The sequence below is a fragment of the Ceratina calcarata genome, unplaced genomic scaffold, assembly GCF_001652005.2.
Source record: "Ceratina calcarata isolate Rehan_Ccalc_2016 unplaced genomic scaffold, ASM165200v1 scaffold517.2, whole genome shotgun sequence".
NCBI lineage: Eukaryota > Metazoa > Arthropoda > Insecta > Hymenoptera > Apidae > Ceratina > Ceratina calcarata.
The window spans coordinates 44060-57229 of record NW_017176301.1 but is presented as its reverse complement, the minus strand read 5'-3'; the positions used below and the strand labels follow the sequence as shown (position 1 = coordinate 57229).

Here is a 13170-nt window from a genome sequence, read left to right as displayed (position 1 = left end):
AATTAGCAGAGTTCAATAAAACTCTCTAATCATCTTAATTCTTCATTACTTAATTTCTCTTATTCTAACGTATAATTAAAATCCACTGTCTCCTATTTTGTTTTGTGTTTAAGACGAGGCTCGTAGCCCCTTTCCCTCGGCTTGCTTCCGCATGCGTAATAAATACGAATTCGAATAAAAATTGCAACCCGATCACGTATCTCGACAGTTGTAAGTATGTAAGTACACGCGTGTGGGCGTGAGAATGCGTTTACGTGTCCCGTTTTCAAAATCCATACCCACTCCCTATTTTCACGATACATACGTGCCATACGTGATCCAGGTAAATCCGTTCCACAATTTACAAAAACAGAAATTAAACGATCGAATTTCTATAATTGTCCCGTTATTTATATTTCATTTTTCCAATTCCAGTTGATGAGAAAATTTACAAATACACCTCTGGATATACTGTATATCGTAGAATTTTTTCAGATTTTTAGTATGACAACTTCCATTTGAAAAAATTGCCAGATTTGTAACTTCTATACCAGCCTATATCAATTCGCACTTTCCATTACAATTAATATCTTCAATTCTAACAACTGGAACCAGTTGAAAAAATTCACCAATATAGTACTTAGTATGCTGTATATTATAGAATTTTTTCGGATTTCAAACCTCAATTATAAAAAATTCTCCGATAACTCGAATACCGATTAATCAACGCTTTAAACTGAATCATGGGAATCTACTAACAATAAGGTGCAGCACGTAATACGTGTACAAAGCGGATAAGATAAAGAGGAATAAAGAGGAGTAGGAGTTTATCAATACTTAGAATATTCGCTGCGACGCCTCACATAATACAGCCGTTCGATCGCGTCCCGAGTTGTACATAGTAAAAATCGAGGAACAGGGATTATTGATCGGGTTTTAGAGTACCCTGCGCCCGCGCAAGGGAGTACCGAGTAGAGAGCGAGAACTACCCTCGTCCCCCATTCACCTTTCAGTCCGCGTTCCCTGCTCCATTTACTCTCAGTGAGTGTAACTCTGACAGGGCTTCGACTGCTAATTTAACATAAATTCTTTCAACTCTAAATCGTCTTAAATAAATTCGAGTGTCAAGACGACGAGAGTCAAATCGAAAATGTCTGGTGGTAAGTGCATACTACCTATGTCTCTAAATGATCCCTCTATTTAGTAATATCAGCGTACATATTCTGTGATTTACTGCATTGTCCTATCGGCCTGATTCTCTTCCTTCATTCATTAAACGGCAGTATAATAACTGTTATTAATAAATACAGTAATCTTTGGATACATCGCCAAATTTATCTGAATATATGATTAAGGTCTGTTAATGTGGTCATATGTCCAGACTACTCTAAATCACTTTGTATTATCTTCCTTTAGGTAATTACAATGATCTCCGGATATATGATCACGTGCTGTAATTTGCACATGGATGGCCATATATCCGGAGAATATTGTAAATCGCTTCCTACCATTTTCTTTTATAGAAATACAGTGGTCTGTGGATATATGGCCACTCATGCCCAAGTAGCAAGGCATGGCCATGCATCCAGAGACCATTGTAAATAATTTTATCTCCCTTTATCTAAGGATCACCTCAAGCAGGCTTGGTCATACATGTAGACACTATTAAAATCTCTGATACCTACTCCACTACAATTCTACGTTCCATTACTCATATTCTACCATCTTATAATTATAATTCTACTATTCTACTGTAATCTTTATGTTTCCAGACAGAGACTACATTGGATTCGCTACGTTGCCCGAACAGGTCCACAGGAAGTCGGTGAAACGGGGATTCGAGTTTACCCTGATGGTCTTAGGGGAGAGCGGGTTAGGGAAGTCCACCTTGATCAACAGCCTGTTCCTCGGGGATTTGTACAAGGAAAGGCAGATACCAGACGCGGCCGGTTGGTAGCGTGAAAGATCCCCAAGCCTCCGAAAGTCATTGTCAAATTCAGTTGTTTTCAGAGCGCGTCGAGAAGACCACGGCTATCGAAAAGAAAACTATGGATATTGAAGAGAGGGGCGTCAGGCTCAGGCTGACGATCGTCGACACGCCAGGTAAATTAGGGAAATATTCCACTTTTTGTTTAAGGATGTATCGGCTATACAGTCAATCCCAAAAGTTTATGTACCTTAGAAAAACGCATTTCCTATAATTAAAAAGAAATCAGACGTCGGAAGAATAATGCTAATAATGAATAGCTACGTGCCAAAAAGTATAGAAGGAAATATCCAATTAAGTATTGACGCTGACGAAAATTTTTTTTTTTTTAAACTTGCGAAAAATGCTTCGAATAAAAGTTGTTTTCCTTCTTACTTCGACCTTTAACGAGTTACGTATGATTATTTGGCATTTTATTAATGTTAACAAAATCCGACCATCCCAGCGTCGAAACGGCGAAGTTTTGGCAAAAAATTTTATTTTTCCTTAATTACTCCTAAACCGTTGGATGTACAGGAAAATTGTATATGACCTTTCTTGTAGAGGACGACGAGATCTACAATTTCTGTATAACATTTTTTCGCTAGCATTAATATTTAACGAGTTATTGACGAAAAACGAAAAAACAGTTTTTTGCAAATTACTCGTTAAATTGCATTATGCAATTTTTCCGTATGTCCAACGGTTTGGGAGTTATTGGCCAAAAACGAAAATTTGGAAGAAATTGAAGGGGTGCCCCTTGGAAAAATCGAAAATTTTTTTTGTTGTTTATTATTAGCAATGTTTTTCCGATGTCTGATTTCTTTTTAAAAAATGCGTTTCTAAAGTGCATAAACGTTTGGGATTGATTGTATAGCCAATACATCCTTAATTGTAATTAAACGATTGTCTCAGGGTTCGGCGACGCGGTGAACTGCGAGGACACTTGGAAGGCATGCTCCGCTTATATTGACGAGCAATTCCGACAATACTTCACGGACGAAAGTGGATTAAATAGGAAAAACATTCAGGATAACAGAGTTCATTGCTGTTTGTATTTTATCCCGCCGTACGGTCACGGGTAATTAAATTGATTAAATTGCACGTCGATTACACTGAATTTCATATTGTGTTCTGGATTAATTGTATATTTTATTGTCAGATTGAGGCAACTGGACTTGGAGGTATTGAAACGATTGCATAGGAAAGTGAACGTGGTGCCAGTGATTGCTAAGGCAGATACATTGACTACCTACGAAGTGAGGAAATTGAAGGAACGAATATTGGCTGATATAGAGGAGCACGAGATTCAAGTAAGATAATAACAAGAACATAAAAATTCAGTGATCTTCGGATATACGGTTTATTGCTAATAACTCATTATTTATTGATCGTAGCGAAAAATATTTTATACGATAGTTGTAGGCATAGACGACCTCTACAAAAAAGGTTGAATGTATCTTTCTTCTAACTCCAGTATTTAATGAGATAATTACAATTAATCGGATCGGGCAAAATCTAGCCTCCCCTGCCGTCGGATCAACAAATTTTTTGCCAGAATTTTGATTTCTCCTCAATTACTCCTAAACAACTGAAGCTATTGTAAAATTGAATACAATCTTTCTGGTAACTCAGAAATAGGTCTATAACTTTTATTTGAAACATTTTTCGATAGCGTTAATAATTATCTAACTAATTACATTAATTAATTAGTAAAAGAAACACCGAATGGTTTTTCGTTAATTATTCATTAATTAGTGGAGATAGGAGAAAATTGCACCTTTCTTGCAGCTCTCGTGAATATCTACAACTTTCGTTACATAAGTTTTTTGCTAGCGGCAACGGACGAGCAGTTATTTGCAATAACTGAGCATTTTGGAAAATCTGAAGCTGTAGTCCTTGACAAAAGTTTGATTTTTTCAAAATTTCAAAGAATCTTCTAAATGAAAGTTGTAGATACTGTTAACTACAAACAAGGTTCTATACGATACCCTCCTATCTCGAATATTTCAGGAGTAATCGTCACGAGTCTGAAACTCCACTGTTTCTTATATCATCTATCACTTTACTTGAAATAACGCGTTAATTATTGATCGTAGCGAAAAACGTTTTAAACGGAAGTTGCAGCTATTATTATCCTCTACAAATAAGGTCCTATAAAATTTTCTAGTAACTTCAATACTTCAGGAGTATTCATCAAGCATATGAGATTACTTTCTTAGTAATAGAAGTTTATTATTGTGCATAACTCGTTAATTATTGATCCTATTAAAAAATGTATGAAATAAAAGTTTTAGTTCGAACTCTTTCTTACAAATAAGGTCGTATACAATTATAATATTTTTTAAGTAATCATAATATATCCATATATTACTGATTTTATCATGTGAATAATTGCACCTTTATAATTTCTTCCATTAGATATATCAATTTCCCGACTGTGACAGTGACGAGGACGAGGAGTTTAAACAACAAGACAAAGAATTGAAAGCCTGTATCCCGTTTGCTGTCGTTGGGAGCTCGACAGTCTTAGAAGTAGCTGGGAAGAAAGTGAGGGGAAGGCAATATCCTTGGGGAGTAGTGGAAGGTAACTAATTTTAATACAAAACTACGAACCTATCTAATAAATCCATTTGTTCTAATAAATTCTGTTTAATAAATTTCTGTCTCCAATAAATTTTTTTCCACTCTTTCAATAAATTTCTGTGTTTAGTAAATTTTTTCCCAAGTTTTTAATAAATTTAGATAATTCATAAATTTTGTTCCAGTGGAGAATCCAAAGCACAGCGATTTCGTGAAGCTCAGAACGATGCTAATATCCACTCACATGCAAGATTTGAAAGACGTCACTCAGGACGTTCATTATGAAAATTTCCGCGCCCAGTGCATCTCTCAAATATCCCAACAGGCGATCAGGGAACGGAGGTATTTACGCATGTAAATAATTCTTTTGATACTGATAACACGCGGCCATTCGAAAGGGTCTAACCGGATAAGATGGTAAAATGTGCCCTTGAACGAAATTCAACTGTCAATGAGCAATTCGATAGTGTCCAAAGAAAACGTTCCGTGCCAATTTTCAACCCTCTATCTCAATCCGGAGGGTAGTTATGGGGATTAATCAGTATTAGCATTTTTGCTGTATTTCTCTTATTAAACATTTAGTAAAAAATCTGAAAAAATTCTTACACGTCCATGGGACGGTACTCGATATCAAGGAATTTACTCAGATTTTTTGGTTGTGTAATACCGTCGTGAAAAATAAAAAATGCCAAAAATGCATAAAAAATGCTGATTTCATATAGAATTTTTCGAGTGACATCATTTATATTTTTATGATAGACGTGCCTCGATCCAACTATTATACCCTATTTTTTTTTTATTTTTCGGTGAAGTGCGCCGTATTTAAAAAAATCATAAACCGATTTTATTCGTTGAATTTCGCGAAATGAAATCCCTTATCATTCGAATTGTTACACTTCCTTCTCTCAGTAGTCGTATTTCTTTCTGTTAAATACCTTTGTACAATATTAAGCATCAATTGAAAAAATCTGAAAAAATTCCCTAATATAGAATCCCTCGAACATATGAGGATTTATTTCAGATTTTTTGACAAACGTTTAATAGGAATGGCACGAACTTCTTTGGACACTCTATCGAACAGTGCATTGCAAGCTAAATTTCTTTCAAGGGCACATTTTACCATCTTATCCAGCTAGACCATTTCCTTTTCATGGAATTTATTATTTTATTAATTCATTTTTTAAAACGACTCAAGAGAATTTGACGTTTGGAAGGAATCTTCGGTTATCCCTGTTCTCTATAGGAAACTGCTAACATCGAATTGTAATAACTTCTTTAATAGGTTCGCAAAATTTCTAAAATTTTGTACAGTGTTTTATTAATGTAATACCTATACCCCCCCCCCCCTGTAAATCTTCAAATGTCAATGCTTTGTCACACATGTTTTTATGTAAGATTCATACAACTTTATTGTACCCTCTCTACAACCAATTTACATTACAGCAAACTGAAAAGGGACTCAGGCCCACATTTTGAGAACAGTATATCAGACACAGATCGACTGTTATTGCAAAAGGACGAGGAGGTAAATAATAACAATAATAATAATAATAATAATAATAATAATAATAATAATAATAATAATAATTCATTTTCCATTTAAATTACTGAATTCATTTTATCCAATCGAATTTCAGATAAGAAGAATGCAGGACATTCTGGCGCAGATGCAAGAGAAGCTGAAAGCCACGGGCCAAGTGAATCAAATGAACCACGGGATCGGATTAAGAGGTCGAGTTGGAAGTTTGGGAAATGATTTGGACTCGACCGACGTTGAGAAGAAGAGAAACAGTATTATCGACGTTTAATTATAACAACTATAACAAAACCAGTGAAACTGGCAGGGGTGGGGGATGGATTTAATTAGACAGGAACGCACAAGAAATCGATTAATTTAATTATAGAATAATTAACAATATGTATAGTAATCTGCGGATACGTTGCCACTCATCATAAGTCCCAAAAGTTAGGCTCGTCGCATCCCTCTATAAGTCTCAAGAATCGGACCCATTAGAAAAGGCCCAAAATCTCGTTAAAAGGGCCGAAAAGTGATCATGTATCCAAATGAACGTAGCCATATATCCGGGGATTACTGTATTAAAAGAGATGAAGAGTGAAAAGAGAGAGAGAGAAGGGGTAGTGTGCTAATGCCGACACCAAAGAACACTTTTTTATAATGATACGCTATAAGTATAGTTGACCAATTTATAATTTTTCTATATACACGCGCGTACGTACGTATTTGTAGTTAAATTTACGTTGAACATGTATACAAGTTTCGGAAACATAAAGTTGAACGAACGATTTATTTAATGCAGTTTTACTATCCACCGTTTCCTTGTTTTGAAATTAGTATTTAAATAAATATTAAATGCACTCGTTGAACTTTTCCTTCTATTCGACTATCGCACGAGGAATTAAAAGTCTATACACTTAAACCTGTATCAAGGAACAAACTTAAGGATGTATTGGCTATATAGTCAATCCCAAAAGTTTATGCACTTTAGAAACGCATTTTTTAAAAAGAAATCAGACGTCGGATAAACATTGCTAATAATAAACAACAAAAAAAAATTTTGATTTTTCCGAGATTTTTCCAAGGGGCACCCCTTCAATTTCTTCCAAATTTTCGTTTTTGGCCAATAACTCCCAAACCGTTGGACATACGGAAAAATTGCATAATGCAATTTAACGAGTAATTTGCAAAAAACTGTTTTTTCGTTTTTCGTCAATAACTCGTTAAATATTAATGCTAGCGAAAAAATGTTATACAGAAATTGTAGATCTCGTCGTCCTCTACAAGAAAGGTCATATACAATTTTCCCGTAGATTCAACGGTTTAGGAGTAATTAAGGAAAAATGAAATTTTTTGCCAAAAGTTCGCCGTTTCGACGCTGGGATGGATGGTCGGATTTTGTCAACATCAATAAAATGCCAAATAATCATACGTAACTCGTTAAATATCGAAGTTAGAAGGAAAACAACTTTTACTTCAGCGTCAATACTTAATTGGATATTTCCATCTATACTTTTTAGCACGTAGCTATTTATTATTAGCATTGTTCTTCTGACGTCTGATTTCTTTTTAATTATAGGAAATGCGTTTTTCTAAGGTACATAAACTTTTGAGATTGACTGTATAGCCAATACATCCTTAATGCACGATCCGTTATGAAAATCAAAGAATTGATAATAAAATATTGATTAGACATAAGACGATAGACAAAGCCAATCAAAAGATTCTCGAGTCTAATTCAGTTGTTTTATATAAACGCCCTCTTTCATCCTACGTATCATATGTCGATAGATTTTTGTTACATTTTAAACGTATAATCCAACACCCTGTTTATCCCTTATTTCTATATGAAAACATACGTACATGGTATCCCAACAAAAGTTGTGTACACACTCATTAAGCAATGCCCGTGGATTCTGTTAAATTTTCAAAATGAAATGTATTTTAATAGACACCGACTTTACGATTACTTAAAATGTTTACACATATTTTTGAGACACCCTATACACTGAGCGAGTGTATTAATTGTGAGTCGTAAACATACCGATATGAACGCGGAATTGGTACCGGAGTACCAAATATCAAGGGGACGCTCGACGATTGAATCATTTTCAAAGAAGTCCTTCTGTCTTCTCGAAGACATTAAAACTAGTCATTATTTACGACCGCCACGCAGTAATTGTGGTTTCATTAGAAACCATGATTATTACTGCTGGGCTTTCGACTATGATATAATTCAATTGGATTTCTTAACTTCGGGGACTATAAAACATGTCTGCATCAAATTTGTTAAACTATTTGTTAAACGATAGTCGTTTAGTGAACGTTTCAACGATTTCTGATGACTCCAAAGGTTGGTAAAACTATAGAAAAAATGTATACACACACACAACTAGCTTAGCCGTGTTTCTAAATTCGACTGTTTTTTCTTCTTTTTTTTGTTTAATCGAATAGATAATTCTGTTGATAATGATGCCGGTGGGATTGCTATCCAGTCCTCAAGGACCAGCGTATCTTCCACCTGCGGGACAGCCCAGGCCTAACAATCCACAGCCACCGGGTGGACACCCAGACGAGTGGGCAGGGGTCAGTATAATTTACTTTTTCTTTACTCTCGAACTAACTGAAGATATTTAAATGGTATTTGGATATGTTATAGATATAGGATAGCTCTGGATTCACTGTAAATTTCAACTCTCTACTGTTGATAGTTTATGAGTTAGAATTATTTATATAAAATTCAATTCTAATAGTATAAGATTCCAAGCTTCCTGAATCTTTTTCTCAAGAGCTATTTAAATGACTCTTGAATGTGTTTTAGATATAGTATGGCTCCAGATTCATGAATTTTCTCATCCTCCTGTTACCAATAGTGTAGAAGATATGATTATGTAAAACATAATTCCAATATAAGATTCCAAGTTTCATGAATTTTTTTCTCAGAGCCTATCGATCCTATTTAAATGATTCTTGGATATATTCAAGAGACACTATTCCTCTAACTTCATACTTTTTTCCAATGTTTTATCCACACTACTTTTCATAATAAAATTATCTATAAAAACCGTAATCCTCTAAAATCCCTTTTTAAGAATGAAACACATTACCCTCACTAATTTCACAAAACTAACATTCTATCTAGGATCCAGTGAATTACGAATTTTCGTACGAAGTGGAGGACGCGTTAAACGCTCTAAACTTCGGCCACCAGGAGTCAAGGAAGGACGACGAAGCCACAGGGAGTTATCACGTTTTATTACCGGATGGGAGGACTCAGATCGTGGATTATGTGGCCGATAGGCAAGGGTACAGACCGATGGTACGTTACGAAGGAGTCGCGAGCTATCCTGCACCTTCGCGTCCAGCAGGAGGGACCAGCAATGACGAAGGATATAGATATTAATTAATAAGGATGTTAAGCTAGCGATTGGCAAGTTGTAACGATTTTAATAAAAAGAAGTTGTAATCGAGAAGGAAATTGTATTGTTGAAGTTTCATTGATTCCTTATTGACAGTCAATTTTTATATAAAAACTTTGAAGAACATATATACATATATAATAATTTTGAGGATGTAAAAGCTTTAAGAATTTTCTATTTTTATTATTTTTTTAATTAGAGCTTTATTTTACATGGTCGCATGAACAGTAGAATCATTAACGTCCAACACTGAATTTGTACAAATTGTTACATAATTATGTTACATGAGTATATACTAAGTAAAGAATACTAAATTATGAAAAATAATGGTTTTTAAATACTGGGAATGTTTATAATGAGTTTAGAAGATTGAATCTGTTGAAGAAGTCTACAACATTTGTGATATTTTCCTCCTCATTGAAGTTACTTTTCATATCATCTTTAATTTTACAAATCAATCTTTCAAATGAGAAGTTGGTGCAGAAGTAAAATATTTAAGTAAAATATATTGAATAGTTAGTGTGGTTCTACATTTTATATTGGAAATTGAAATAGGGAAAAATTCTTGAAGAATAAATTCCATTTTTATACAATGATTCTCAGGTGAACTTGATTAATGATTTTATTTCGCAAGTTGCAATGGATTTACGATCCTAACACAATTGAGAAATCTACAACTACATTCACAGTACATATGTATAAGACGTTTTTCAAATTTCAATCAACAATCCCCAATTTACAACAAATAAAAATAGAAAAGATACATTTAAATAAAACAATAAGACTCACCATTGGATGATCATCCCCTGTAAGACCCAGCTGATCGCAGCACGACAACATTTCATCACAGGCAGCTATCAAACTAAATCACTCGTCAACCCGGAAGTAAAAATCTTAAAATCAAACCTTAATCCATCAGAAACTTAAAAATCACTTCTAAAAATTATCATATCCTTTAGGATTTATCATTCGAGCAATAATCGCGATTCAATACGTAACAACAATTCAAGTGAAACTCGGAAAAATAGGAAAATCGATGTGGATCGCGGGAACCAAGGTCGATCGACGAGAACGAGTCTAGAAAATATCGCGTAATTCTCGCCGGTATTCGCCATGAAACGTCCATCGCACTCGGTATTTAAACTATTTCTACAATTTAACAATCGAAACTATGTTTACACTAATTAAAATTGTTAATTTTCGCGGAGCAAGAGGTAACGTGTATCACTTTTGACAGCCGCAGCTAGAGCCACGAATGGCAAGATGGCGGCACGATCGTTTCTCATTGGCCCCCAGCGATGCGCCATTGTAACTTGGTTGGCTTCCAGCGACGTGTCAATGTAATCTGATTGGGTCAGTGCGGGTGGCTTTAAGAAATGTGATTGGATGTTTGGATGGCAGCTAAAGGAGACTGATGGAATTGCACTAAAAATGAGAATTCGAATTTACAAGGAAAATTTTACGATAATTCATTTTTTTAAGCTTCCTATAATGAGAAATTTTTTAAATAAATTCGGAGAAATACCACTTAGTTTAGACTACAATTCAGAATTTTATCAAGCTTCTAACTAGCTTTGCTAAGCTTTGTAATTAGAAGTTATAAATAGAAGATTATTTCTGGAGATTAATTAACGAATAAATAAATACCTTTATTATCTCTATTAAATTCGCAGTTGCAAGCTGATTAATTATGTAAATGACGTCCAGGGGTCTTAAATGGGTTATCGAATTTAAGATTTCTTTTACGTTATTCAAGCCACAACAATGATAACGAATTATCATTAATTCATTTGATGATGTTATCGTTTAGCTTTAAATAGGGCAACGAGTAAATGCGATGTTATTGTAACTTCGGCTCTCCTAAGTCAATTATTATTATTTCAATATACATTTACAATTATATCTCTTTGAATACTTTTTCTAATATATTGTTGAAATTTTTTGTTTAAAAAATGGCTTCGAAAATACATGCATTCGAATCAAACTTTGTTACATTGTCAAGATTCGTTTTGGCCGAACAAAGAAAGATTCCTACTGCTACTGGAGACCTGACGCAACTATTAAACTGCATACAGACGGCCGTGAAAGCTGTCAGCTCGGCTGTTAGGAAAGCAGGCATTTCTAACTTGTGAGCGTTTTTATATTTTTTTGCTTATGATTCCAATATATGTAATTTTATTAAACAGTTGAGAGATGTACTACTAGACGTGAAGTATATTGTCAGATTTTTTCATAATTTTACTCTAGTTTTACTCTAGTTCAATATTTTATTCTAGTCAGGAAAAATTCCCAAACTTTAATGACCTTATTTTTACTGTATGGAATCTGTTAAAAAAATTCAGACATCTTCTACTAGATCAGTACTATACCCTCAAATTTTTCCATAAGTTTGCCTCGTATAGTCCAACCAGAATTGTGAAAAATAAAAATTGCAACAATACCAAAAATCTGTTTCTCGTATTTCTCTAATTAAAGATCCAGTTATTTGAAATTAATTTTAGATACGGCATAGCCGGGCAGCAGAACGTCCAAGGAGAAGAAGTGAAGAAACTGGACGTTTTCAGCAATGAATTGTTCGTAAACATGTTAACATCGTCTTACTCGACTAAGTATTTAATCAGCGAGGAAAACGAGGAGATAATCGAAATCGAAACGGAGAAACAAGGGAAATACATTGTCTGCTTCGACCCTCTGGACGGCTCGTCGAACATCGACTGCCTCGTATCCGTCGGCTCGATTTTTGGCATTTATAAAAAGAATGAACCAAATGAATTGCTGATTGGGAGGAACTTAGTTGCAGCTGGCTACGCGCTTTATGGGTCGGCTACTATGATTGTTTTATCAATCGGAAGCGGCGTGAACGGTTTCACGTATGATCCGGCGATCGGAGAATTTATTTTAACTGAGAGGAATATGAGAGTACCGGACAGAGGCGAGATTTATAGGTATGAGTTATTTAATTGTTTATAACGTTGTTAATAGTGGTCCGATTTACCTCGTTCACGGCGCAAATTAAAGCTCGAACTCTCTGATCTAAGAACCGCCTGTATACTGTTTATTTTTAGTATTAACGAAGGGAACGAGGGCAGCTGGGACACGTCGATCAAAGAATACATTAAATCGAAGAAGTATCCGAAAACTGGAAGTGCGAAACCTTACAGCAGTAGATACGTGGGTTCGATGGTTGCAGACGTCCACAGGACGATAAAGTACGGAGGAATATTCCTATATCCAGCGACCAAGAGTCACCCGACAGGGAAAGTCAGTGCTCATTCTTAAAATCCACGAAACAATTCTAAATCGCACATTAAATATTTAATAAATAATTAATTATTTACGTAGCTCCGACTATTATACGAGTGCGTGCCGATGGCTTACATTGTGAAAGAAGCCGGGGGACTGGCGTCGAACGGGGAAATTGACATTTTGGACGTCCGGTCAGAAAAGATACATCAAAGGTCGCCAATCTTCATAGGTTCTAAAGAGGATGTCCAAGAACTATTGCAGTTCATTAAAAAGTATAAAACCACTACGTAAATTAACTGTGAATACGTCGAATCCCGTGTTAACGGAAAATGAAAAAAAATGACGTTGAATAAATGAACGTTGCTTTTTGTAAATGAATTTCTACCAATGTTACTCGTGCAATACCTGTTTAATTAACTGTATAAAAGGAAACCTTCACAGTTTATTAACCACATTAATAT

At 34.9% G+C, this 13170-nt stretch overlaps 4 protein-coding genes across 8 annotated transcripts in view; 3 read left to right on the top strand and 1 right to left on the bottom strand.

Annotated features, from left to right (window-relative positions):
• aop (ETS variant transcription factor anterior open) overlaps positions 1-11251 on the bottom strand; it is a 50651-nt gene extending 39400 nt beyond the window's left edge. For all 3 annotated transcript variants that reach the window (XM_026816439.1, XM_018030233.2, XM_018030232.2), the window contains exon 1: positions 10253-11251. The gene's annotated coding sequence lies outside the window, so the exon portion shown is untranslated. The remainder of the gene's footprint in view (positions 1-10252) is intronic.
• Positions 941-6836, top strand: Septin4 (septin 4). Of its 3 annotated transcripts, none has more exons than XM_018030234.2 (9): positions 941-1139; positions 1752-1928; positions 1990-2082; positions 2861-3026; positions 3108-3258; positions 4367-4532; positions 4714-4882; positions 5972-6053; positions 6166-6836. In XM_018030234.2, the coding sequence occupies exons 1-9, from the start codon at positions 1130-1132 to the stop codon at positions 6334-6336; spliced, it is 1185 nt and encodes a 394-aa protein (XP_017885723.1). In that variant the 5' UTR covers positions 941-1129; the 3' UTR covers positions 6337-6836. The 3 variants fall into 3 exon arrangements, with proteins under 3 accessions (XP_017885723.1, XP_017885724.1, XP_017885725.1); XM_018030235.2 differs by having other exon boundaries at positions 943-1139; positions 4714-4870; XM_018030236.2 differs by lacking the exon at positions 941-1139 and having other exon boundaries at positions 1838-1928; positions 1980-2082.
• On the top strand, positions 7619-9510 carry LOC108628369 (pro-resilin). Its single transcript, XM_018030238.2, has 3 exons — positions 7619-8397; positions 8499-8630; positions 9187-9510. The coding sequence occupies exons 1-3, from the start codon at positions 8386-8388 to the stop codon at positions 9445-9447; spliced, it is 405 nt and encodes a 134-aa protein (XP_017885727.1). The 5' UTR covers positions 7619-8385; the 3' UTR covers positions 9448-9510.
• A 68-nt stretch (positions 11252-11319) lies between the features above and the next one.
• Positions 11320-13087, top strand: fbp (fructose-1,6-bisphosphatase). Its single transcript, XM_018030160.2, has 4 exons — positions 11320-11591; positions 11965-12408; positions 12529-12724; positions 12806-13087. The coding sequence occupies exons 1-4, from the start codon at positions 11416-11418 to the stop codon at positions 12998-13000; spliced, it is 1011 nt and encodes a 336-aa protein (XP_017885649.1). The 5' UTR covers positions 11320-11415; the 3' UTR covers positions 13001-13087.
• The last annotated feature ends 83 nt before the right edge of the window (positions 13088-13170 follow it).

Excerpts from the sequence above, each read along its gene's own strand:
- Septin4 (XM_018030234.2), top strand. Across the intron at positions 2,083-2,860 it reads GACGATCGTCGACACGCCAG|GGTTCGGCGACGCGGTGAAC; the intron begins GTAAATTAGGGA and ends CGATTGTCTCAG. Across the intron at positions 4,533-4,713 it reads TCCTTGGGGAGTAGTGGAAG|TGGAGAATCCAAAGCACAGC; the intron begins GTAACTAATTTT and ends ATTTTGTTCCAG.
- LOC108628369 (XM_018030238.2), top strand. Across the intron at positions 8,631-9,186 it reads ACCCAGACGAGTGGGCAGGG|GATCCAGTGAATTACGAATT; the intron begins GTCAGTATAATT and ends CATTCTATCTAG.
- fbp (XM_018030160.2), top strand. The coding sequence starts at position 11,416 with ATGGCTTCGAAAATACATGCATTCGAATCAAACTTTGTTACATTGTCA. Across the intron at positions 11,592-11,964 it reads AAAGCAGGCATTTCTAACTT|ATACGGCATAGCCGGGCAGC; the intron begins GTGAGCGTTTTT and ends AATTAATTTTAG. Across the intron at positions 12,725-12,805 it reads AGAGTCACCCGACAGGGAAA|CTCCGACTATTATACGAGTG; the intron begins GTCAGTGCTCAT and ends TTATTTACGTAG.